At 44.1% G+C, this 23,624-nt stretch overlaps 1 protein-coding gene across 1 annotated transcript in view; it reads right to left on the reverse strand.

The window, feature by feature from the left end:
- The window catches only part of LOC139561367 (advillin-like), a 29,420-nt gene extending 6,287 nt beyond the window's left edge, over positions 1-23,133 (reverse strand). The window contains exons 1-18 of the mRNA XM_071378402.1: positions 22,801-23,133; positions 22,241-22,376; positions 22,064-22,138; positions 21,596-21,792; positions 21,081-21,189; positions 20,857-20,967; positions 16,797-17,002; positions 14,872-14,950; positions 14,657-14,755; positions 14,371-14,524; positions 4,543-4,643; positions 4,287-4,424; positions 3,999-4,157; positions 3,156-3,335; positions 2,810-2,961; positions 2,444-2,588; positions 2,113-2,301; positions 1,800-1,868 (exon numbers count right to left, since the gene is read on the reverse strand). Of these exons, the coding sequence (XP_071234503.1) occupies positions 1,800-1,868; positions 2,113-2,301; positions 2,444-2,588; positions 2,810-2,961; positions 3,156-3,335; positions 3,999-4,157; positions 4,287-4,424; positions 4,543-4,643; positions 14,371-14,524; positions 14,657-14,755; positions 14,872-14,950; positions 16,797-17,002; positions 20,857-20,967; positions 21,081-21,189; positions 21,596-21,792; positions 22,064-22,138; positions 22,241-22,300 (2,223 nt within the window). The 5' untranslated portion in view covers positions 22,301-22,376; positions 22,801-23,133. The remainder of the gene's footprint in view (positions 1-1,799; positions 1,869-2,112; positions 2,302-2,443; positions 2,589-2,809; positions 2,962-3,155; positions 3,336-3,998; positions 4,158-4,286; positions 4,425-4,542; positions 4,644-14,370; positions 14,525-14,656; positions 14,756-14,871; positions 14,951-16,796; positions 17,003-20,856; positions 20,968-21,080; positions 21,190-21,595; positions 21,793-22,063; positions 22,139-22,240; positions 22,377-22,800) is intronic.
- Between the last annotated feature and the right edge of the window lie 491 nt (positions 23,134-23,624).

A 23,624-nucleotide genomic window follows, 5' to 3' on the forward strand; every position in this document is an offset into this window, starting at 1 on the left:
TCCCTGACCTGTTTGGAGAGCTCCTTGGTCTTCATGGTGCCGCTTGCTTGGTGGTGCCCCTTTGCTTAGTGTGGCTTCTTCCTTGCTGAACGGCCTTTCAGTTTATGTCGATATAGGACTCGTTTTACTGTGGATATAGATACTTTTGTACCTGTTTCCTCCAGCATCTTCACAAGGTCATTTGCTGTTGTTCCCATAGTGTTTATACTTGCATACTATTGTTTGTACAGATGAACATGGTACCTTCAGGCATTTGGAAATTGCTCCCAAGGATGAATCATACTTGTGGAGGTCTACCATTTTTTTTCTGAGGTCTTGGATGATTTCTTTTGATTTTCCCATGATGTCAAGCAAAGAGGCACTGAGTTTGAAGGTAGACCTTGAAATACATCCACTCAAAGGAAATACCCTGCCGTCTCTCCCTGAGAGATTATGTGCGCACTGTCGACCACGCCCGTGACTTTGAGAAGCTCCAACGCCACGTGCATCAAGCACACCAATCTCATTAGTGGTGGGACATTATGTCAGATTAATTTTCAATTGACTGTCATAGCCCCACATTAAAAGTATATGATGGTGAGTTGAGAAGACAATCAGAAATACTGTTATAATGTTTTTCAATTGACTGCCATAGCCCTAATTAAAAAAGTAAACATTGGCTGGTAATTACATACTTTTCTTCACATGGTTGGGGTCGCGATAATTTGGGGTCGTGGGCACAAAAAGTTTGGGAACCCCTGGGTCAGTGTGATGAACGTGATCAAATATATTTGCAATGGGAAGTAATATCTGGTTTGTTAATTTCATTTTGGAAATTAAATGGTTGTGAATTTGCATTGTTATGATTTCATGGGGCCTGCTGGAGTGAATGGGCTGCTTATTCTTTAACATTATTTGATGCTATGTGTGACTATTGTCTATCAGCTGTGTCTATGTGTTTGACCAAAACTGTCTCTCCTTCAGCGCCATGGAGTGCAGAGGTATTACAGTAGCTGTCCTTTCAGCACCATGAGCCAGTCATCTTTGATGTGACACTGTTGTTGTCGCTATTGGTGATAGTGTGATAGTGGTGCTAGGTTACTATTGGTTGTATAAACAGTGTGTTTTTTGTTTTGCTGGTCGCATTATTTTATGCTATGTGTCATATGTTGTGTCCATGCCGGGTTCCAGCTCTGTGTGTGCGGCAGCCCAAAACGCAGCCAGGCCTATTTTATTCATTCATAATGTCATCAAAAATAATCGCTCCTCTGGTCTGACTACAGAACATATAACGTCGGGCGCATTAAGTGATGTTATGTTTTCTGTTATTTTCTTTGATACAATGTATTGGAATATTTTTGGTCCTTCTGAAGGCTTAGATCCTATAGTCACGGTTCGCCACTGGTTCAACGTCTAGTTTTGATTTACATTTGGTTGAGTTGTCAACTAACGTGAATTCAATGTGAAATCAACAAAACATTTCACAATTTCATTGGATTTACTGTAGGTTAAAAGTTTGGTGAAAAATGTACGAAATGTTGATGACATTTTGCGAATCCAATGAGTTTTCCACATTGATTCAACACCATTACATTGCGTTTTTTTGTTGAACTGATGTGGGAACAACGTTGATTCAACCAGCTTTTGCCCAGTGGGAAGTGTGTATGGGGCCAATAAAATTGATGTAACCGTGAGTCTGTTGGGTTGAGTTCACAGCAAGGTTAGGTAAATGGATTTTCTGGATCCAGCTCATCATTGTCTCAATCCCACTCGTTATACCAAGTTTTAGTGAGTGCATAGATAAATACAATTGTGCTTACATTTGTGATCCTTACGAGGGATGTCACCTCACCCAACTCTTTCTTCAGCTCTTCGTACGTTTTCCCACCCTAACACAAAACATGTGTGTACAGTATTATTGATGGAATATATTAACTTAAACAGTTGTGTACACTATTTGACACACACACACACACACACACACACACACACACACACACACACACACACACACACACACACACACACACACACACACACACACACACACACACACACACACACACACACACACACACACACACACACACACCAAGAGTTAAACTGTAAGAGAAAGAGATAATTTGCACTCACACTCCATTTGGAGGGGTCCCAGGCGGTGAACCAGCCGGTGAAGGTGGGGGGTTCATACCGCTGCTTGATGAGGAGGATAGGGGTGTCAGGGTCCCGGGACCCTGGGTGGGTACGCAGGTACTCCTGACTGGTGACCACCACTTCCTTCCTCTCCACCTCATTGGCCTCGTTCCCCACCCAGAGGAAGACCTGGATGCAACATCAAGTATCTGATGACGGCCCACAAATGGGTGCTTGGCAGTGGTCTAATAGTATTATAGTCTAATGTTTGGACCTACACACTGAAGAAGGATGTTAAGATGACATTTTAACAATACAATACATACTGTACCTGGTCCCACGTGTCTAGAAGCATGACATCATCCTCGCTGAGGTCATCCTGGGTGAACTGGGTCACCTCGGTAACGATGAAACGGCCAGTCTTATTGGAGCATTCAAAGAGACGCGGCTGATGATCCAGAACAGACTGCTGTAGTCTTTCACACACAAGACACACACAGAGAACACATACAACTTTATATACATCACACTGTTTACTTAAAATTCATAATATCTAGGACAGTGAATCACAATCCATCAATTGTACATGGTTAAGGACACAATCACTTTACTAACTTCGTACAGCTGCTCCCATTGACATTTGATTAGATAATAGTTGGTTGAAATACAGATTATGGCAAGGCAACTTGTGTATTACCTCTTGTTGTTGGCATAAGGGGCCTTCCCTCCAAGTAAATTCCAGAATTCAATGTGCTCCTGACCCTCTGCCATGATCTCTTCAGCAGTCGAGTGCTGTCCAATCACAGAGCTGACCTCCTTAGCCATGGCCCTCTCATCCCCACTTGATCCCTGGCCAATCAGAGAGAGACTATTAGACAGAATGTTGTACCATCTCTATATCTCTGTCTGTGTCCCAAAAGGCAACCTATTCCTACTTATTTTGACCATTTAACCCTGGTCATTTGGCACACGCACAGTATCTCTAAGCTGCTATATCTGTAGTATCCACAACTTCATATACCTAATTCCCCTCCCAACAGTACCTTGCCACACCACAGGTGAATCCCTGACTGGCTCCTCAGCAGAAAGACATCGTTGGAGTTGAGCGAGGCTGCCAGGGCAGGCACCTCGATGGCTTTGGTGTTGGAGGCGTCAGAACCGTGGACCTGGAACAATCTGACGGGTGGCTCTGGGTCAGACACGCCTTTTCTGGAGGTACCGCCCTGAAGAACAGAAGATGAGGAAAGCAGGTGTCACACCCTGATCTGTTTCACCTGTCTTTGTGCTTGTCTTCCCCCCCCCCCAGGTGTCGCCAATCTTCCCCATTATCCCCAGTGTATATATACCTGTGTTCTCTGTTTGTCTGTTGCCAGTTCGTTTTGTTTTGTGAAACCTACCAGTGTTTCCCCCCTTGCTCATGTCTGTTCTAGTTCCTGTTTTCTAGTTTTTCCCAGTTTTGACTTTTCTGCCTGTCCTGACCCTGAGCCTGCCTGCCTTTCTGTACCTTGCCACAGAACACTGGATTATTGACCCCTGGCTGCTCTGACCCTGAGACTGCCTGCTGTTTTGGACATTTTGAACCCTATCTGGATTAATGACGTCTGCCTGCCGTTGACCTGTCTTTTTGCCTGCCCATGTATTAGTAATAAACGTTTTTTACTTTGACACTGTCTGCATCTGGGTCTTACCCTAAAACGTGATAGCAAGTCAGGTTCGATTTAAATGTACAGTGTGTGGTAATAAATTACTTCATGGTTAGAAATCCTATATCAACCTATAATCATGGTTAAACCAAAGACAATCCATTGCTATCAGATAATGACAACCAGTTTCACAATATTTACATTTTATCATTGTACCATTAAATCAAAACAAAATTGTCTCACCTCAAAGATAACCATTTTACCCTTGAACATGGCCATAAAGTGTCTGGGTTCCTTGCCCATGGTGATCCTCACTTGTACAGGCTGGTTGTCATACTTTTGATCCAGGGCCACGGCCTGGAAGGCAGACGCTGCTATCTCATCCTGAGAGGCATGGCGCCCCTAAAACAAAATATTTATTTATAAAATGATGAGGCATTTAGCGCTAAAGGTATGCCATTTTGTTGCCATGTTATTACAAATAAAAAGATTCAACTTTATGCATTCTACAATGGCAGTGAGCTCCCTTACTTGCCACATGTAGAGGAGGTAGTTTAGCTTGCTGTGGACCTCATAAGTGTAGAGCACCAGGTAGCAGTCTCCTCCATAGAAGAAGCCATGCCACTGGGGTTCCACTGGGACCAACTCCAGGTCCTCGATACGCCACACCTGCACGTGTCACAGAGAGTGTTACAAATGTCCACAAGTAACAAACGGTGAGTAGAATGACGGCGAGATATCTTGGAACAAATTACATAAATCAGAGTTAATGTTTTGGTGAGTTTACCTCCACCTGACCAGTGCCATCGTCCACCATGCGCTCCTGTGCCGCTACTTCTGGCATCACATGCATCCGTGTGGCATCAAACTTCTCCTGAGTCACAATGGCTAAGGTGTATATGTAGGTAAGACAGTGTAGAATCACAAAAGAAAGACAAGGTGAGGAATTAGATACTAAAGGTAGTATTTGCCAAGCACTCACATCTCAGTCATACATCAAAAAGGAAGAAAGGTACACTCAGAAAAAAGGGTTCCAAAGGGGTTCTTTGCAGAGGGATAGGGGTATACTGAAAACCATTTCATCTGAAGAACCCGTTTTTTGAAGACAATGGTTCTTTGTAAGGCAAAGGGTTCTACCAAGAACCTTTTCATCTTAAGAACCATTGTTGGAAGAAAGGGTTCTTTGATAATTCTTTGGAAGGGCAAGAAGGATTCTTTGGAAGGCAAGAACGTTATAAATAAAACCCTTCTGAATCCGAATTAATGTTTTTTTTCTTCTTTTAAATAGTGCCGTGAGCATGAAGGTTTAGCTCAGTGCATAAACTTTAACCCTCTACAGTTGAAAAAGACTGAAACAGAGAAGTGAAAGTGATCGTGTGAAATTATGAAGTGAGTGGACAGAGAAATACAGCTTCCTTCTATCCAATCAGAGCAGTAGGGTCCTATAGCTAGTCATCCTCTTTACAGACATGCAAACTAGCCAGTTGAGTTATTTAGACCAGTAGCACCTCACTTGACTGACTGACATGAGAAAGAGGCGTGCTGGCACCCGAAAAGTAATTTATTTTAGATCACGGATAATTACAAAAATATATATAATCGTATCCAGTAAATTGCCCATATCCGTTTAATATACTTGTTTTGTCCAACTACTCTGCAAACCTCTAACTTATTGCACCAATTACTGAGATGGTTCTTTCAGTTTACATCGTTTAAGTAGTCTATATTATCAATCTCTCCTACCCTGGCAGTCATTCTGAATGCAAGTCGTGGGTGATTAAAAGTTCCAATTGTTGGATATCCTACCTCTTGCTGGATTCCGATAGGAATTACACATCAATTTGCACACGTGCATAAGGTGACTTGCAGGCCTGATGTGGCCTGTAAACCAGGTGTTTTCTAAAACCACTGTGTTAAGGTATAACTAGTCCCTCAAAGAAAGGCCTTATGATATGTCTCACTGGGCACACCACGTAATTTCAACGTGGAAATTTGGGTAATTTTTGGTTGAGACGTTGATCAGTGAGATTTCAACCTTTATTCACCCACTCAAAAAGACAGCCAGAAGTTGGTTGAATTCCCAATGTGTTATCACTATGCTTCAACAATCTAAAAGCACAACCAAATTACAATGGAAAAACAGTCAGATTTTTTGGTTTAGTTGTCATCTACATGTGTAATCACTGTGCTTTAAAAGCACAACACAGTTAAAATGGGAGTACATTCTCAGATATTTTGTATTTATACAACAACGTTATGTGTTATCACTGTGCTTCATCTAATAGCACAACCAACCAAATTACCTAAATTGCAGTTGAAATTTCATTAAAAGTTCATAGTGAGAGTGATCAATGCTGTTTGAGATTCATACGCAGATTATTATAGCAATTTTGATGACCTCCACAGACCTTTGACCTTTGCATGCACGCTTTCTATGATTACATAAGAAGACATTTATAGTTATATTAGGCTAACCTCAAAATGTGGCCATAGATGTGTTACTTTAAGGTTGAATAAATAATGTTACATTAGTTTAAGATAGCCTAAACTTTAGGCTTTTTACTGTATTACAAAAGTAATATTGAATTGTGTTTGGCTGTGTCACGCCTACTCCCGTTGTCCCGCTCCAGTGATCGACGGTAGCAGCCGAAAATCCAAACATCTCCCTGAATGTCGTTGAATAGGAACACCTAATCCGGCACCACCACGACCAACTGGCGCAACTGGGCACGGCTATGGATGAGGTCTTCTGCGTTCTCCAACGTCTTGACATCACCCGAGGGGTGTCATCTACAACTAGCCAGTCCCCCAGCCCATCCAGCAGTCCGCCCAGGTCAGCGATACCCGGTTGTCCCTCCCGGACAAATATGACGGGACTCCATCTAAATGCTGTGGCTTCCTACTCCAGTGCTCCCTCTATTTCTTCCATCAGAGGGGAGAACCTACCACTGAGAGGTCCGAGGTTGCCATTTAATTTCCCTGCTGACCGGACGGGCGTTGGAGTGGGCCACGGACGTCTGGGAGAGAGAAGAGGAGGATCTGGGTTCCAATGAGAGGTTCATGGCTCTGTTCAGGGTGGTCATCGATCTTCCACCCTCCAACTCCAGGAGGGTGCCGAGACCGCTGCGGAGTACGCACTCATCTTCCAGGAACATGGCAGCCTCCAGTGGATTGAATGAGCCGGTGCTCCGCACCCTATTCAGAAGAGGAGAGCTCCAGGCGGCGCTGGCGTGTCGAAATGACAACCACTCCTTGGACGCACTCACCGCGATGGCCATCCATCTGGACAACCTTCCTCGCGAGTGTGGGGACCCACATTTTCTCTCGCCCTCCTCTTTTGGCCGTCCTGAGACAGAGCCTGAACCCATGGAGGTAGGGTCCACAAACCTCTAGGCAGCAGAGCTGGAGCACTGTCCCTATTGCGGTCAGGAGGGGCACCAGCTTCAACAGTGTCCGGTGCGTCCCAACCAGGGATCCACGAGGGCAGTGGAACAGCCCCGTGATCAACCGTCTCCCCGGGTAGGCATGAGTATTCCATCATCATCACTTTCCACCAAACGCTTTCTGGTTTCAATTTCACTGGCTGGCTGTCCCTCATGTATTGTTCTAGCGAACTCTGGTGCCACGGGGAATTTCATTGACAAGGCCCTTGCCTCCTCCCTGAACATCACCTCATACCCACTCTCCTCTCATTTTTCAGTTCAAGCACTGGATAGTCGACCACTTGGATCCGGGACAATCACACGCATCACATCACAGCACCACTCACCATCACCATAGGACCCTTGCACCACAAAAGCCTTCCCTTCGTCATCATTGAGGCACCCGTACACAAAGTCATCCTCGGCCTCTGTGGCTTCAACTTCACGACCCCACCATCTCCTGGTCGAGGATGGAGATCACTGCCTGGGCACCCAGATGTCGGAATACCTGCTTCCCTTATCCTGTGGTTCCACGTCAGTTGAGAGTCCTGTGGTTCCAGGTCAACATCCCAGAGGCTTACCGGGATCTCCAGGACCAGCACCACCTGTCTCTCTCCGCGTCATCCCTGGGACTGTGCCATCAACCTGCTAGCAGATACTGTGCCCCTGCGCAGCCGCCTCCACCCCCTGTCAATGGCTGAAACCAAGGCTATGGAGGAATACATCCAGGAGACTCTCCGACAGGGTTTCATCCACCCCCAAACAGTTCCACGGGGCCCGTTTCTTTACTAAACTGGACCTGCGAAGTGCCTACAATCTGATCTGCATCCGGGTGGGGCATGAATGGAAAACGGCCTTGAGCACGATGTCTGGGCACTATAAGTACTTGGTGATGCCTTATGGATTAGCCAATTCTCCATCGTTGTTCCAGGCATTCGTGAACGAGGTGTTCTGGGACGACCTCCTGGAGAACCATCTGTACGTCAAAGCGGAGAAGTGCCAGTTCCCTCAGGCCGCTGTCTCATTCTTGGGATACCGGAGCAGCCCACAGGGAGTTGTTATGGATGGAAGGAAGGTTGAGGCAGTCAGGTAATGGCCAGTCCCAACCACCATAAAGGAATTACAATGGACTACGGCCGCTTCATTATGAACCTCAGCTCCATCGCCTCTCCTCTCACCTCAAGTGTGGCCCCCTGTAAGTTGGTGTGGAGTCCTGCAGCCGATGAGGCCTTCCACCTACTGAAGGGGCATTTCACCTCCGCCCCGTTTCTGAAACACCCAAATCCTACGCTGCCCTTCGTGGTGGAGTTGACGCCTCAGAAGTGGGTGTGTGGGCTGTCCAGTCACAACGCCTAGGTAACCCACAAAAATGTTACTACTACAAGAGTGCGTACTACTCAAAAAAACTGTCTCCTGCAGAGAGGAACTATGACATCAGCGACCGGGAGCTCCTGGCGGTGAAGCTGGCACTAGAGGAGATGAAACACTGGCTGGAGTGCGCCAAGGACCCATTTCTTATCCTCAAAGACCATCGGAACCTGAAGTACCACCAAAGCCGATGCCCTGTTCCGTCTCCACGATTCGGGACAGGTTCCTGTCCAGAGTGCGCCCATTATTCCGCGCTCCCGAATCGTTGCCCCCATGCTTTGGGACATAGACGTGGACATCCGCCAGGCTCTGGAGAGGGAACCAGCGCCTGCTACTGTTGACCAGGGCGCACACATCCATTGCCGCTGGACACCCAGGTATCACCCGCATCATTCAATCCATCTCCACTAAGTATTGATGGCCCATTTTGGCACAGGACGTTGCCCGCTACGCAACTCCTACGCCGTATTTTCCCAAACCACATCTCCCCGGCACGCTTCAGCAGGGTAACTCCTTGCCTTCCAGTGCCTCAGCCGCCTTGGTTGATCTCATCTGTCCATTGATTTCATCACTGATCTCCCCTCTTCAGATGATTTCACTACTATTATGGTTATTGAAGACAGATTCTCTAAATCCTGCCGATTTATCCCTCTCTCTAGTCTCCAGGTCGCTGAGGCACTGTCGCAGCAGGTCTTCCGACACTATAGCCTACGGAGGACATCGTCTCCGACCGTGGCCCCCAATTCACGTCACGGGTATGGAAAGCCTTCATGGAGAAGCTGGGGTTCACGGTCAGCCTCACTTCCGGGTACAGGCCTCAGTTCAATGGGCAGGTGAAGAGGATGACCCAGGAGCTGGGGAAGTTCCTTAGGAGTCACTGCCATGACCAGAAGGGGGAGTGGGCCCGGTTCCTTCCCTGGGCAGATTACGCCCAGAATTCACTGCATCACTCCTTCACCGGACTGACCCCCTTCCAGTGTGTCCTGGGAAATCAGCCAGCCCTGGCTCCGTGGACACCAAGGCAGACCGAAGCTCCTGCGGTGGACGAGTGGTTCAGGCGCGCAGAGGAGGTTTGGAACAATGCCCACGTGAGACTCCAAATCAAATCAAATCAAATGTATTTGTCACATACACATGCTTAGCAGATGTTAATACAAGTGTAGCGAAATGCTTGTGCTTCTAGTTCCGACCATGCAGTAATATCTAACAAGTAATATAACCTAACAATTCCACAACAACTACCTTATACACACAAGTGTAAAGGAATGAATACGAATATGTACATAAAAATATATAAATGAGTAATGGCCGAACGGCATAGGCAAAATGCAGTAGATGGTATAGAGTACAGTATATACAGTGGTGCAAAAAAGTATTTAGTCAGCCACCAATTGTGCATGTTCTCCCACTTAAAAATATGAGAGAGGCCTGTAATTTTCATCATAGCTACACTTCAACTATGACAGACAAAATGAGAAAAGAAATCCAGAAAATCACATTGTAGGATTTTTAATGAATACATTTGCAGATTATGGTGGAAAATAAGTATTTGGTCAATAACAAAAGTTTATCTCAATACTTTGTTATACAGTGATCCCTCGCCACTTCGCGGTTCACTTATCGCGGATTCGCTATTTCGCGGATTTTCATAATGCATTTTTTTTTTTTTTTTGGTGCATTGTGCTCTGCATTCTGATTCGCTAAAAACTCACTCCCGCTTCTTGTATCAAAACATGCTACGAATTGTGCTATCATTTTGTCATCTCGTGCAGTTATGTGTACGTACATAAAACAGCTTGGCAAATTTACATTAAGTTGGCCAAATTATCTTGTAATTTCGAACATCTCCTAAACCCATAATGTCGACGAAACGGCCTACACGTGAGTCACTGTATTTGTATACATGTAATAGTTGCTAATTGTAAAAAAAAAAGAAGTTTTCTATTTCGCGGATTTCACTTATCGCGGGTCATTTTCGGAACGTAACCCCCGCGATAAACGAGGGATTACTGTATACCCTTTGTTGGCAATGACAGAGGTCAAACGTTTTCTGTAAGTCTTCACAAGGTTTTCACACACTGTTGCTGGTATTTTGGCCCATTCCTCCATGCAGATCTCCTCTAGAGCAGTGATGTTTTGGGGCTGTTGCTGGGCAACACGGACTTTCAACTCCCTCCAAAGATTTTCTATGGGGTTGAGATCTGGAGACTGGCTAGGCCACTCCAGGACCTTGAAATGCTTCTTACGAAGCCACTCCTTCGTTGCCCGGGCGGTGTGTTTGGGATCATTGTCATGCTGAAAGACCCAGCCACGTTTCATCTTCAATGCCCTTGCTGATGGAAGGAGGTTTTCACTCAAAATCTCACGATACATGGCCCCATTCATTCTTTCCTTTACACGGATCAGTCGTCCTGGTCCCTTTGCAGAAAAACAGCCCCAAAGCTTCACAGTAGGTATGGTGTTCTTTGGATGCAACTCAGCATTCTTTGTCCTCCAAACACAACGAGTTGACTTTTTACCAAAAAGTTATATTTTGGTTTCATCTGACCATATGACATTCTCCCAATCTTCTTCTGGATCATCCAAATGCTCTCTAGCAAACTTCAGACGGGCCTGGACATGTACTGGCTTAAGCAGGGGGACACGTCTGACACTGCAGGATTTGAATCCCTGGCGGCGTAGTGTGTTACTGATGGTAGGCTTTGTTACTTTGGTCCCAGCTCTCTGCAGGTCATTCACTAGGTCCCCCCGTGTGGTTCTGGGATTTTTGCTCACCGTTCTTGTGATCATTTTGACCCCACGGGGTGAGATCTTGCGTGGAGCCCCAGATCGAGGGCAATTATCAGTGGTCTTGTATGTCTTCCATTTCCTAATAATTGCTCCCACAGTTGATTTCTTCAAACCAAGCTGCTTACCTATTGCAGATTCAGTCTTCCCAGCCTGGTGCAGGTCTACAATTTTGTTTCTGGTGTCCTTTGACAGCTCTTTGGTCTTGGCCATAGTGGAGTTTGGAGTGTGACTGTTTGAGGTTGTGGACAGGTGTCTTTTATACTGATAACAAGTTAAAATAGGTGCCATTAATACAGGTAACGAGTGGAGGACAGAGGAGCCTCTTAAAGAAGAAGTTACAGGTCTGTGAGAGCCAGAAATCTTGCTTGTTTGTAGGTGACCAAATACTTATTTTCCACCATAATTTGCAAATAAATTCATTAAAAATCCTACAATGTGATTTTCTGGATTTTTTTTTCTCATTTTGTCTGTCATAGTTGAAAGTGTACCTATGATGAAAAGTACAGGCCTCTCTCATCTTTTTAAGTGGGAGAACTTGCACAATTGGTGGCTGACTAAATACTTTTTTGCCCCACTGTACATATGAGATGAGTAATGTAGGGTATGAAAACATTATATGAAGTGGCATTTTTTTTAAGTGGCTAGTGATACATTACATCAAGATAGCAAGATGCAGTAGATGGTATAGCTTACAGTACGTACAGCACGCTGTCCACCGCCAGAAGGAGTAGGTGGACCGCCACCACAGTGAGGCTCCCGTGTTCATCCTGGTGATCGCGTCTGGCTCTCCACCAGGAACCTCCCACTCCGCCTGCCCTGTAAAAAGCTGAGCTCCTGGTTTGTGGGCCCGTTCAAGGTCCTCTGGAGGGTCAATGAGTTAACCTATAGATTACAGGTTCCCCACTAACTACCGGATCTCACCCTCTTTTCATGTTTCCCTCCTCAGGCCGGTGGATCCTGGTACCCTGGCTGGTTCCTTCCCCCGCGACACCCCTCCGCCTCCCCTGACAATCGATTGGAGCCCTGCCTATGCCTTCAGATCCCTCCTGGACTCCCGATGTTGTGGGGGTCAGCTCCAGTACCTGGTTGACTGGGATGGGTACGGTCCATAGGAGCGCTGTTGGGTCCCGGTGGACGACATCCTGGATCCCAACATCATCCGGGATTTACACCTCCGAACCAGCCCGCTCCTCGCTCTCGGGGCGGTCCCCCTAGATGGCGTCGTCCTGCGGCTGGAGCTGTGTGTCAGGAGGGGGTTACTGTCACGCTTACTCCCACTCCGGCACTCGATGTCGCCGGTCTACTGACCACCAGTCCTTGCAACCCACATTACGCACACCTGCTCCCCATAGTTATGCACTCCTGGACATCATCAGTACCTTGATTACTCCACCTTTATTTAGTCCTCAATAGCCTCAGACTTCACGCACTATTGTTTTTGTTTTCATTCCCAGTACGCTTTTCCTGTTTTGTATGTCTTCATTTTCTTCGTTATTAAACTCACCAACTGCACTTGCTTCATGACTCACTGTGTCTGCGTTACAGGTTGACATCGCAAATTAATAATTGATGTGTTGGATTCATGTCTATATCTCAACCAGGAATCAAAGTTTGAGAATAGGACTAAATCAAATAAAACCTTTTGCATTTTAAGTTTGATTCGATTTAGTCCTATTCTTTAACTTTGATTCTTGGTTGAGATGGAGATGTGAATCCAACATACTAATGATTAACTTGTAGATTACCAAACTTGAATCAACCAAAGTTTGAAACCCTAGGCATATACAGTACCAGTCAAAAGTGTGGACACACCTACTCATTCAAGGGTTTTTCTTAATTTTTACTTTTCTACATTGTAGAATAATAGTGAAGACTTCAAAATTATGAAATAACAAATATGTGACTCACCACCTGGATTCGGTCTTATGTAGCAAAATTTGAAATTGTGTTTTTTACATTGGATAAAAGTAGAGACTCAGAGCTACAAAATGGTATATCATACACTGCATTTTTAAGGAACAATGGGAAAGTAATTATGCTTTGAAAGTTGATAAACTTGTAAACTCACTTTTGAGAAAATGGCCTTTGAATGTTTTGGTATCTAGTGAAGAGCTCTTCTTTGTCTACACACATTCAGCATCGTTCACACCCTCTTAAGCTTTAGCCCCACCCATCTCGTTTGCTCTTGGAGAGTTCAGAGCGCACACTTGACTCTCTGGCCGATGATTTGTTTACCTATGGATAACATGAAAACAGCCTAACCAGTTCTATTATGGAATCATGTAGTAACCAAAAAAGTGTTTAACAAATAAAAATATATTTTATATTTGAGATTCTTCAAAGTAGCCACCCTTTGCCTTGATGACAGCTTTGCACACTCTTGGCATTCTCTCAAGCAGCTTTACCTGGAATGCTTTTCCAACAGTCTTGAAGGAATTCCCACATATGCTGAGCACTTGTTGGCTGCTTTTCCTTCACTATGCAGTCAAACTCATCCCAAACCATCTCAATTTGGTTGAGGTTGGGGGATTGTGGGGGCCACATATGTTATTTCATAGTTGAAGATCTGACGTTGTTTCAAAGGTACAAATTCAGCATATTTTATACAAGGTTTGTATATGTTGAAAATTGGTTTCAATGATGACAATTCCGTGGTCCACCCTCATTGATAACTTTTTTTTATCAAATGCATTTTCCACGTCACAATAAGTTGACAAATTAGGTTGAAACAACGTTGATTCAACCAGTTTGTGCCCAGTGGGATGTACTATGTTGTCATTAAGTGTTTAATTCTAAAGCCTGGTGGAAATGCTCCTCATAGAAGGTTCTAAGAATAACCTTTTAAAGATGAAGGGGTTCTTATAAGAACCGTTCAAAGAGGGTTCTAGGAAAAATCTCTAGATAATAAAAGGGTTATTGGCAGAACCATTTATAGAGGGTTGTAGGAAGAACCCTTATAGTGGGTTCTAGGTAGAACCATTTAGAGTTTTTCTAGTGATTGATTTGCTTCTGTTAACTAACATAGAAACACATACCCACTCTCCCCACATTGTGTGTCTTTCCCAGGCCTACAGTCTGGTCCTTCACACTCCAGCTCTGGAACAGCTGCTTAAAGAGGGCCGACTCGGCCCCGTCATTCACTGTCTCCACGTTGGTGGTGGTGGAGTAGTTCTTCAGCTTAATGAACTCCTGTTCACAGAGGCAGGAGACAGTTTCAGAGTCTTCCCATCAGATACTGCAACTGGTATTTGACACACAAAACTCAACTATGGCTTATTTTTTTTTACAGCATGTACAGTATGTGTGATCTCTTGTACCCACCAAAGCTCTGGAAAAGGCAGCCTGTCTCTCGGCCTTGTTGGCTCGCTTCCCCTTCCACACAAAGATCTTCACCCCTCCCTGGTCTAGGAAGTAACAGTCCTAGAGAAAGATGAAGTCACATGAGGTAATATGTATAGCTTGGGAGCCAATAACTCTTTATAATGCCGATATCAAATGATGTCGGACTTGTACAGTTTGCTGCTCTGCAGACTCACATCATGATTTAACAGGTCCTGAACCAGTGGCCTGGTGGCAACTTCTGTGACTTTCATCTGGCCCTCAGCATCAGACACACTGTTGGGGAAAGGACATACAGTGCATTTGGAAACTATTCATACTCCTTGACTTTTTCCACATTTTGTTACATTACAGCCTTATTCTAAAATTGATTAAATCGTTTTCCCCTAAACAATCTACACACAATATCCCATAATGACAAAACAAAAACAGTTTTTTGGACATTTTTGCAAATGTATAAACTGAAATATCACATTTATATTAGTATTCATACCCTTTACTCAGTACTTTGTGGAAGCACCGTTGGCAGAGATTACAGCCTCGAGTCTTCTTGGGTATGACACTATGAGCTTGGCACACATGTATTTGGGGAGTTTCCCCCAATCTTCTCTGCAGATCCTCTCAAGCTCTGTCAGGTTGGACGGGGAGCTTCTCTGCATAGCTATTTTCAGGTCTCTCCAGAGATGTTTGATCAGGTTCAAGTCCGGGCTCTGGCTGGACCACTCAAGGACATTCAGAGACTTCTTCCGTAGCCACTCCTGGGTTGTGTGCTTAGGGTTGTTGTTCTGTTGGAAGGTGAACCTTCGCCCCAGTCTGAGGTCCTGAGCACTGGAGTAGGTTTTCATCAAGGCTCTCTCTGTACTTTTCTCAGTTCATCTTTCCCTCGATCCTGACTAGTCTCCCAGTCCCTGCCGCTGAAAAACATCCCCACAGCATGATGCTCCCACCACCATGCCTCACCGTAGGCATGGTGCCAGGTTTCCTCCAGACATGACGCTCAGGCCAAAGAGTTCAATCTTGGTTTCATCAGACCAGAGAATCTTGTTTCTCATGGTCTCAGAGTCCTTTAGATGCCTTTTGGCAAACTCCAAGCAGGCTGTCATGTGCCTTTTACTGAGGAGTGGCTTCCGTCTGGCCACTCTACCATAACGGCCTGATTGGTGGAGTGTTGCAGAATTGGACGTCCTTCTGGAAGATTCTCCCATCTTCAAAGAGGAACTCTGGAGCTCTGTCAGAGTGACCATCGGGTTCTTGGTCACCTCCCTGACCAAGGCCCTTCGCCCATGATTGCTCAGTTTGACCGGGCGGCCAGCTATAGAAAGAGTCTTGGTTGTTCCAAACTTCTTCCATTTAAGAATGATGGAGGCCACTGTGTTCTTGGGGACCTTCAATGCCGCAGACATTTTTGGTACTCTTCCCCAGATCTGTGCCTCCACACAATCCTGTCTCGGAGTTCTACGGACAATTCTTTCGACCTCATGGTTTGGTTTTTGCTCTGACATACATTGTCAACTGTGGGACCTTATGTAGACAGGTGTGTGCCTTTCCAAATCATGTCAAATCAATTGAATTTACCACAGGTGAACTCCAATCAAGTTGTAGAAACATCTAAAGGATGATCAATGGAAACAGGATGCACCTGAGCTTAATTTTGAGTCTCATATCAAAGGGTCTAAATACTTATGCAAATAAGGTATTTCTGTTTTTAATTATTTATACATTTGCAAACATTTCTGAAAACCTTTTTTTGCTTTGTCATTATGGGGTTTTGTGTGTAGATTGATGAGGGAAAAAAAATATTTAATTGATTTGAGAATAAGAATGTAATGTAACAAAATGTGGAAAAAGGGAAAGGGTCTGAATACTTTCCGAATGCACTCTATTTACTAATGAGTAAGTATGATTTAGCCTGAGTGCCAGTCGTGCTATCATGCAAACATGGTTAGGCTTGAAAATTAGCTATTGGAATTGGCATGAGCACAAACAGATCTGGGACTAGGCTAAGTATTATTTAGAAAGAGTATAAAACTTTGTTAAGTTCCACTTTCTTTGCAATAAATGCCTGAAACAATTCAAACAGGCAAAAAGACAGGACATCTGGACATGGCCCTCAGCCACTCACTGGTACAGAGTAAGCTGAGCTTTCTGTTGTTGGTCGGCTGTTTCATCAGGCATTCCATTGCGAAGCTTGGAGGTCCGTTGCCCCAGGATGCTAGTAAGGATCTCCATCAGTTTAGAGGAGTTCCCCTCTGTGTCCCCTTCTATCACTCCTATCTCCGCCCGACCCCCTCGCTCCCGGTCCCGAATGTCTTTAGCCAACAGCATGCCCTAAGAGTCATAGAATGTGAAGTTAGAGGTGCGTGACATGGATTGATTTTCTGTGATTCTAAAACGTTCATTCTAATGTGTTTATACTAGGGGTCTCTTCAGCCAATCTTTAGGGGAGTGAAGTGGATTTCCCTTCAACTACTCTTGATTTATTGAGCTACCAATGTGGAATTAGCTTCCTTGTGTCACTGGTAGGATGGTAGGTGCAATAAGATTACATTCCCATTGGGCACACACTGATTGATTCAACCTTGTTTCAACATCATTTGTCAACCTATTGTGAAGTGGAATCTACGTGGAAAACTCAATTGGATTTGCAAAAAGTCATCAACCAGTACCGTTTTCACATAATTTCAACCAGCGTTTTAAACATTTAAATCAGGGTAAAACTTAAAAACTTAAATACAATGACTTAACCTGACTAACAGGTTGTTACATCAATTTAATTTCAACATAATCAACAGAACTACAGTGCATTCGTTAAGTATTCAGACCCCTTGACTTTTTCCAAATTTTGTTACATTACAGCCTTATTCTAAAATGGATGAAATTGTTTTTCCCCCTCATCAATCTACACACAGTACCCAATAATGACAAAGAAAAAAAATCATTTTTAGACATTTCTGCAAATGTATAAAAAAATATATATATTTATATATCACATTTACATAAGTATTCATAAGTACCCTTTACTCAGTACTTTGTTGAAGCACATTTGGCAACAAGTCTTCTTGGGTATGGCGCTACAAGCTTGGCACCCCTGTATTTGAGGAGTTTCTCCCATTCTTCTCTGTAGATCCTCTCCAGCTCTGTCAGGTTGGATGGGGAAGGTCGCTGCACAGCTATTTTCAGGTCTTTCCAGAGATGTTTGATCAGGTTCAAGTCCGGGCTCTGGCTGGGCCACTCAAGGATATTCCGAGACTTGTCTCGAAGACACTCCTATGTTGTCTTGGCTGTGTGCTTAGAGTCGTTGTCCTGTTGGAAGGTGAATCTTCGCCCCCAGTCTGAGGTCCTGAGCGCTCTGGAGCAGGTTTGCATCAATGATCTCTCTGTACTTTGCTCAGTTCATCTTTCTCTCGATCCTGACTAAACTCCCAGTCCCTGCACTGAAAAACATCCCTACAGCATGATGCTGCCACCACCATGCTTAACCATAGGGATGGTGCCAGGTTTCCTCCAAACGTGACGCTTGGCATTCAGGCCAAAGTGTTCAATCTTGGTTTCATCAGACCGGTGAATCTTGTTTCTCATGGTCTGAGTCCTTTAGGTGCCTTTTGGCAAACTCCAAGCAGGCTGTCATGCCTTTTACTGAGAAGTCTACCATAAATGCCTGATTGCTGGATTGCTTTAGAGATGGTTGTCCTTCTGGAAGGTTCTCCCATCGCCACAGAGGAAGTCTGGAGCTCTGTCAGAGTGACCATCGGGTTCTTAGTCTCCTCCCTGACCAAGGCCCTTCTCCCCCGATTGCTCAGTTTAGCCCGGTGGCCAGCTCTAGGAAGAGTCTTGGTGGTTTCAAACTTCTTCCATTTAAGAATGATGGAGGCCACTGTGTTCTTGGGGACCTTCAATGCTGCAGACATTTTTTGGTACCATTCCCCTGATCTGGGCTTTGACACAATCCTGTCTCGGAGCTGTACGGGCAATTACTTCTACCTCATGGCTTGGTTTTTGCTCTGACATGCACCGTCAACTGTGGGACCTTATATACTGTAAACGTTTGTTCCTTTCCAAATCATGTCCAATCAATTGAATTTACCACAGGTGGACTCCAATGAAGTTGTAGAAACATCTCAAGGATGTTCAATGGACACAGGATGCAGCTGAGCTCAATTATGAGTCTCATAGCAAAGGGTCTGAATACTTATGTAAATAAAGAATTTCAGTTTCATTTTTTTATATAAATTTACAAAAAATTCTAAAACCTTGTTTTCGCTTTGTCATTATGGGGTATTGTGTGTAGATTGATGAGGAAAACATTGATTTACATAAAGTTCCACTAAACCTAACATCTTTACTAAACTTTAGAGATGTGAGTTACCATACCCGGTTTCAGGGATGGCTAACTCTGGAAATTACTTTGGTCTCTATTGAGTTAGGTATATCAGCTTCTAGTTTTCTTGCACCTTATTTGTGGAACAATCTTCTAAATGTTCTTAAATTTGTATTTATATTTTGATATGTGTATTTTTTGTCATTTCTGTAATTCAGGGCTCATCTGTAAAAGAGACCTTGGTCTCAGTGTGACTCCCTGATTAAATAAAGGTTAAATAACAAATACATGTCTGACACTTACAAAATACATTTACAATAAGAAGCTTGTGGGAGCTGTTTTGCTAGACTTCAGTTCAGCTTTTGACATTATCGGTCATAATCTTCTGCTGGAAAATGTATGTGTTATGGCTTTCTATCCCCTGCTATATCGTGGATAGAGAGTTACCTGTCTAACAGAACACAGAGGGTGTTCTTTAGTGGAAGCCTCTCCAACATAATCCAGGTAGAGTCGGGCATTCCCCAGGGCAGTTGTCTAAGCCCCTTACTAATGACCTGCCACTGGCACTGAGTAAAGCCTGTGTGTCTCTGTATGCTGAATACTAAATATTATACGCGTTAACTACCACAGCTCGTGAAATCACTGCCACACTTAACAAAGAACTGCAGTCAGTTTTAGAATGGGTGGCAAGTAATAAGCTAGCACTAAACATTTAAAAAACTAAAAGCATTGTATTTGGGAGAAACCATTCACTAAACCCTAAACCTCAACTAAATCTTGTAATGAATAATGTGGAAATTGAGCAAGTTGAGGAGACTAAATTGCTTGGTGTAACCCTGAATTGTAAACTGTCATGGTCAAAGCATATTGATGCAATGGTAGCTATGATGGGGAGAGGTCTGTTCATAATAAAGCACTGCTCTGCTTTCTTGACATTGCTATCAACAAAACAAGTCCTACAAGCCCTAGTTTTGTCGTACCTGGACTACTGCTCAGTCATATGGTCAAGTGCCACAAAGAGTGACATAGGCAAATTACAGTTGGCCCAGAACAGAGCAGTACAGCTGGCCCTTAAATATACACACAGAGCTGACATCAACGACAATCTCTCATGGCTCAAAGTAGATGAGAGATTGACTGCATCACTACTTGTCTGTTCAAACGACTAGCACACAGCTCAGACACCCATGCATACCCCACAAGACATGTTACCAGGGGTCTCTTCCCAGTCCCCAAGTCCAGAACAGACTCCAGGAAACTCACAGTGCTACACAGAGCCACGACTACATGGAATTCTATTCTACATCAAGTAACTCATGCAAGCAGTAAAATCTTATTTTTAAAAAACAGGTAAAACTACACCTTATGGAACAACGCGGACTGTGAAGAGAGACACACACACAGGCACACACGTATAAACACACACGCTAGCACTCGCACTCTACACATCTGTACAGTACATTGTAATATTGTTGCATGGTGGTATTATACTGTTTGTAGTGGTGTAATGATGTTATATGATGTACTGTTTAATTTTTCTGTGCAATTTCAACATATACATAGTTCTAATGATTATGTTAAAACTAGATCGATGTAACAACCTGTTAGTCAGGTTAAGTCATTGTATTTATGTAAAGGTTGTATTCTAATTTCAATGTTTACAGCGCTGGTTGAAATTAGATGAAAATTGATGACTTTTCACTGATTGATTACTTTTTCAAAATACAAATGTGTTTCCCACGTAGATTCCACATCACAATAGGTTGACAAATGACGTTGAAACAACATTGATTCAACTAGTGTGGGTTGTCTTTACTGTTGGTGCACTCCTTGAGAACAGCATTTGCACAGATCATTACCGTACCTTGAGCCTCTCCTGTCTGTTGCTCTCTGGTCCATTCCACTGAATGATGGTCTTACCAGAGTCCAACAGAAAGACATCCCCAAGATTGAAGCTTTCCCAGCTCATCTCTACCTACAGTATGCAGGAAATTGTGCCAGATATATTACAAGTACAATTTCAGGCATTTTCAGAGGCACTTCCTGTTGTGTTACACAGAATGACTTCCCCCTGTATGTGTTTCTCACCTCCATGGCGCTTATCCTTTTCTTCCCTTTCACATGCAGCAGTCTCTGGATGTCATAACTGTTAGTCTCTGTGTGTCTCATTCCTGACGCCACCCCGCCCTTCTTATAGCTGTAAGGGGCGGAGAGGTAAGTAGGCTATACAATCAATCTCTTGCTTTTATTACGGTGCAAGGAATCTTTTATATATATCAAATCAAATTTTATTTGTCACATGCACCAAATATAACAGGTGCAGGCCTTATCGTGAAATGCTTAGTTACAAGCCCTTAACCAACAATGCAGTTCAAGAAATAAAGCATTTGCTCTAAAATAAAATGTGTTTGAGATTGCACACTAATCACCATTGATAACTATGCTCATTTTCCCAAACTACACCCACAGAAGAATTACCCTTAGTGCTTCAGAGTAAGATCAAAATGAGAATACTGAACAGAGTGTAATGATGAGATTGCTCTCTCTCTCTGTAAGCCTATAAGGTTCATGTGGCTCCCTGGCTGCTCTGCAAATAGACCTACATGACCCCTTGTTTGAAGTATCCTCGGAAGGCATCAGACTCATAGTTCTGGACCTCACGGTGCTGGACAGGCCCTGATCCCAGGAACTCATCCAGCTGGATGGTGTAGACGGCGGCCGCACCCTGTTCATCCTGACTGGACTGGGAGCCGATCCAGTAGTGGATGTCATAGATCAGAGAGCTGCCCACTTTCTGGGTCTGAGACAGACAGGGGGGGATAGAGAGAGAGATTGGGGGGGAGACAAAAAGCATGGAGGGAGAGGCAGACAGACAAAAAGACAGAGATGGAAAGTGGAAACATCACATAGAGCATTGATAATCATGTAACACAGACTCCAAAGCAAACATAATCTATACAGCAAACACACTGATTCACTCCAGGGCATTTAGCTAAGTCATAAGTCCCTAATTCATCAAATGAATGTGCTGACATGACACCCCTGATAAGTATCATGGCCCCAGGACTCACAGAGAGTAGGATGTAGCAGTCACCCTCGTAGAAATTGCCAAGGGATTTTTCAGGGACTTGCACCAGCTCCATTTTCTGGGAGGACAAAGAAATGCAGACGTCTGTCGTTTTCACCACTGACTGTGAATACACACCCTGATCAATTTTAAATAATATACTGACTGACAGCCTCTTTACCTCGATTCGCCAGATTATAATCCCAGGATTGTGGGTTACTGCGCGGAATGTGTACTCCATGTTTCTCAGATTCAGGCAATCTCAATCTGATGTTGGAAAGAAAATAGTTCCTTGGCCCACCTCCTGGTGTTGGACCCTGGAAGGAGTAAATCATTAACCACTGAAACAAATTGCATTATCTAAAACCGGAGGTTAGTGAGATGGATATTAAAAGGACTTCAATATCCATTTCAGGATTACTGAGGCTTACTGCAGGACTAATGTATTTACATCATAAACCGGTCAGACGGCGTGTTGTCGGAAGAGAAAGAAGCATTCAAAAGCACTGCATTGCTGTTGACAACCACTACTATACGTTTGATTCAGTCAATCTCACAAAGTTCACGACATACTGTGTTTTACTGTTCTGATAGTCAGAGACGTGTATGCCTCAGCCCTCTGACAATTAACTCCATCGATCCAGCCACAAAAAATCCTAACTCTCTCCTTTCAATCAAATGAAACTCAGTGAGCCACTGTCTGAAATCACAGAGGGCAGATATGATCAAGTCAAACAGTACCTTGAGTTGCTGCTGCGGAGACAGACGACAAGCGTGTCCAGCTAGAGAGTTGCTTGCTTGTATTGACTCAAGGTTGGACACAGCAGTGCAACCCTCAGGAGAGAACCAGACAACTTAGGGCTGTCACTGGGGCATCAAAGCATCCTTCTCCTCTTCCTCCTTCTGACCCTCGTCCCCTGAGAGATTTGCCTGAGTTTGCATGTTCCAGGACCTCCTATCGCTCTGTCCAATCGCTGATTACAGAAAGGCAAAGATACACAAACCAGCAGGCAAATGAGGATAAAGCAGACACGACTCCTATTCAAAATACCACAGGCTGAAAAGACACTTTAGTGGTAGTGGTGGTGGGACTGTGTGAGGGAGGGGGGAGCGGCGGGGGAGAGAAAGAAAGGGAGGGAGGTGGAGTAGTTAAAACCCTCCCTTTGCCAGGAAATGGATCTGGCTGTATTGGAAGGAAGCCACAGAGCTATAGATTTTTTGTTAAATTATGTACTGCACAGAGGGTGGACCACTGATGCTTTAATGCAGTTGCTGCCTATAATAATCATGCATTAGAAGGTCCTAACAGCCACCCCCAGTAGAGGCCTATACTGTAGGAGATAATCTCACATGATGCTACATTGCTATGTGACATTCACTCTACATTGATTATGTTTCGAATGGTGTTATTGATTTTCAACATCAGGATGCTCTCACTGGATGTTCTTACTGACAAATCTAGCTGCACTCTAAAAGTACCTTTCCATGAAATCTGATGATTCATGCCAGACATATGGAGGCAGTCTGAAAGGTTTATTCAAGAACTCAAAAGTGTCTTTCTCAAC

Source organism: Salvelinus alpinus, chromosome 2, assembly GCF_045679555.1.
Source record: "Salvelinus alpinus chromosome 2, SLU_Salpinus.1, whole genome shotgun sequence".
NCBI lineage: Eukaryota > Metazoa > Chordata > Actinopteri > Salmoniformes > Salmonidae > Salvelinus > Salvelinus alpinus.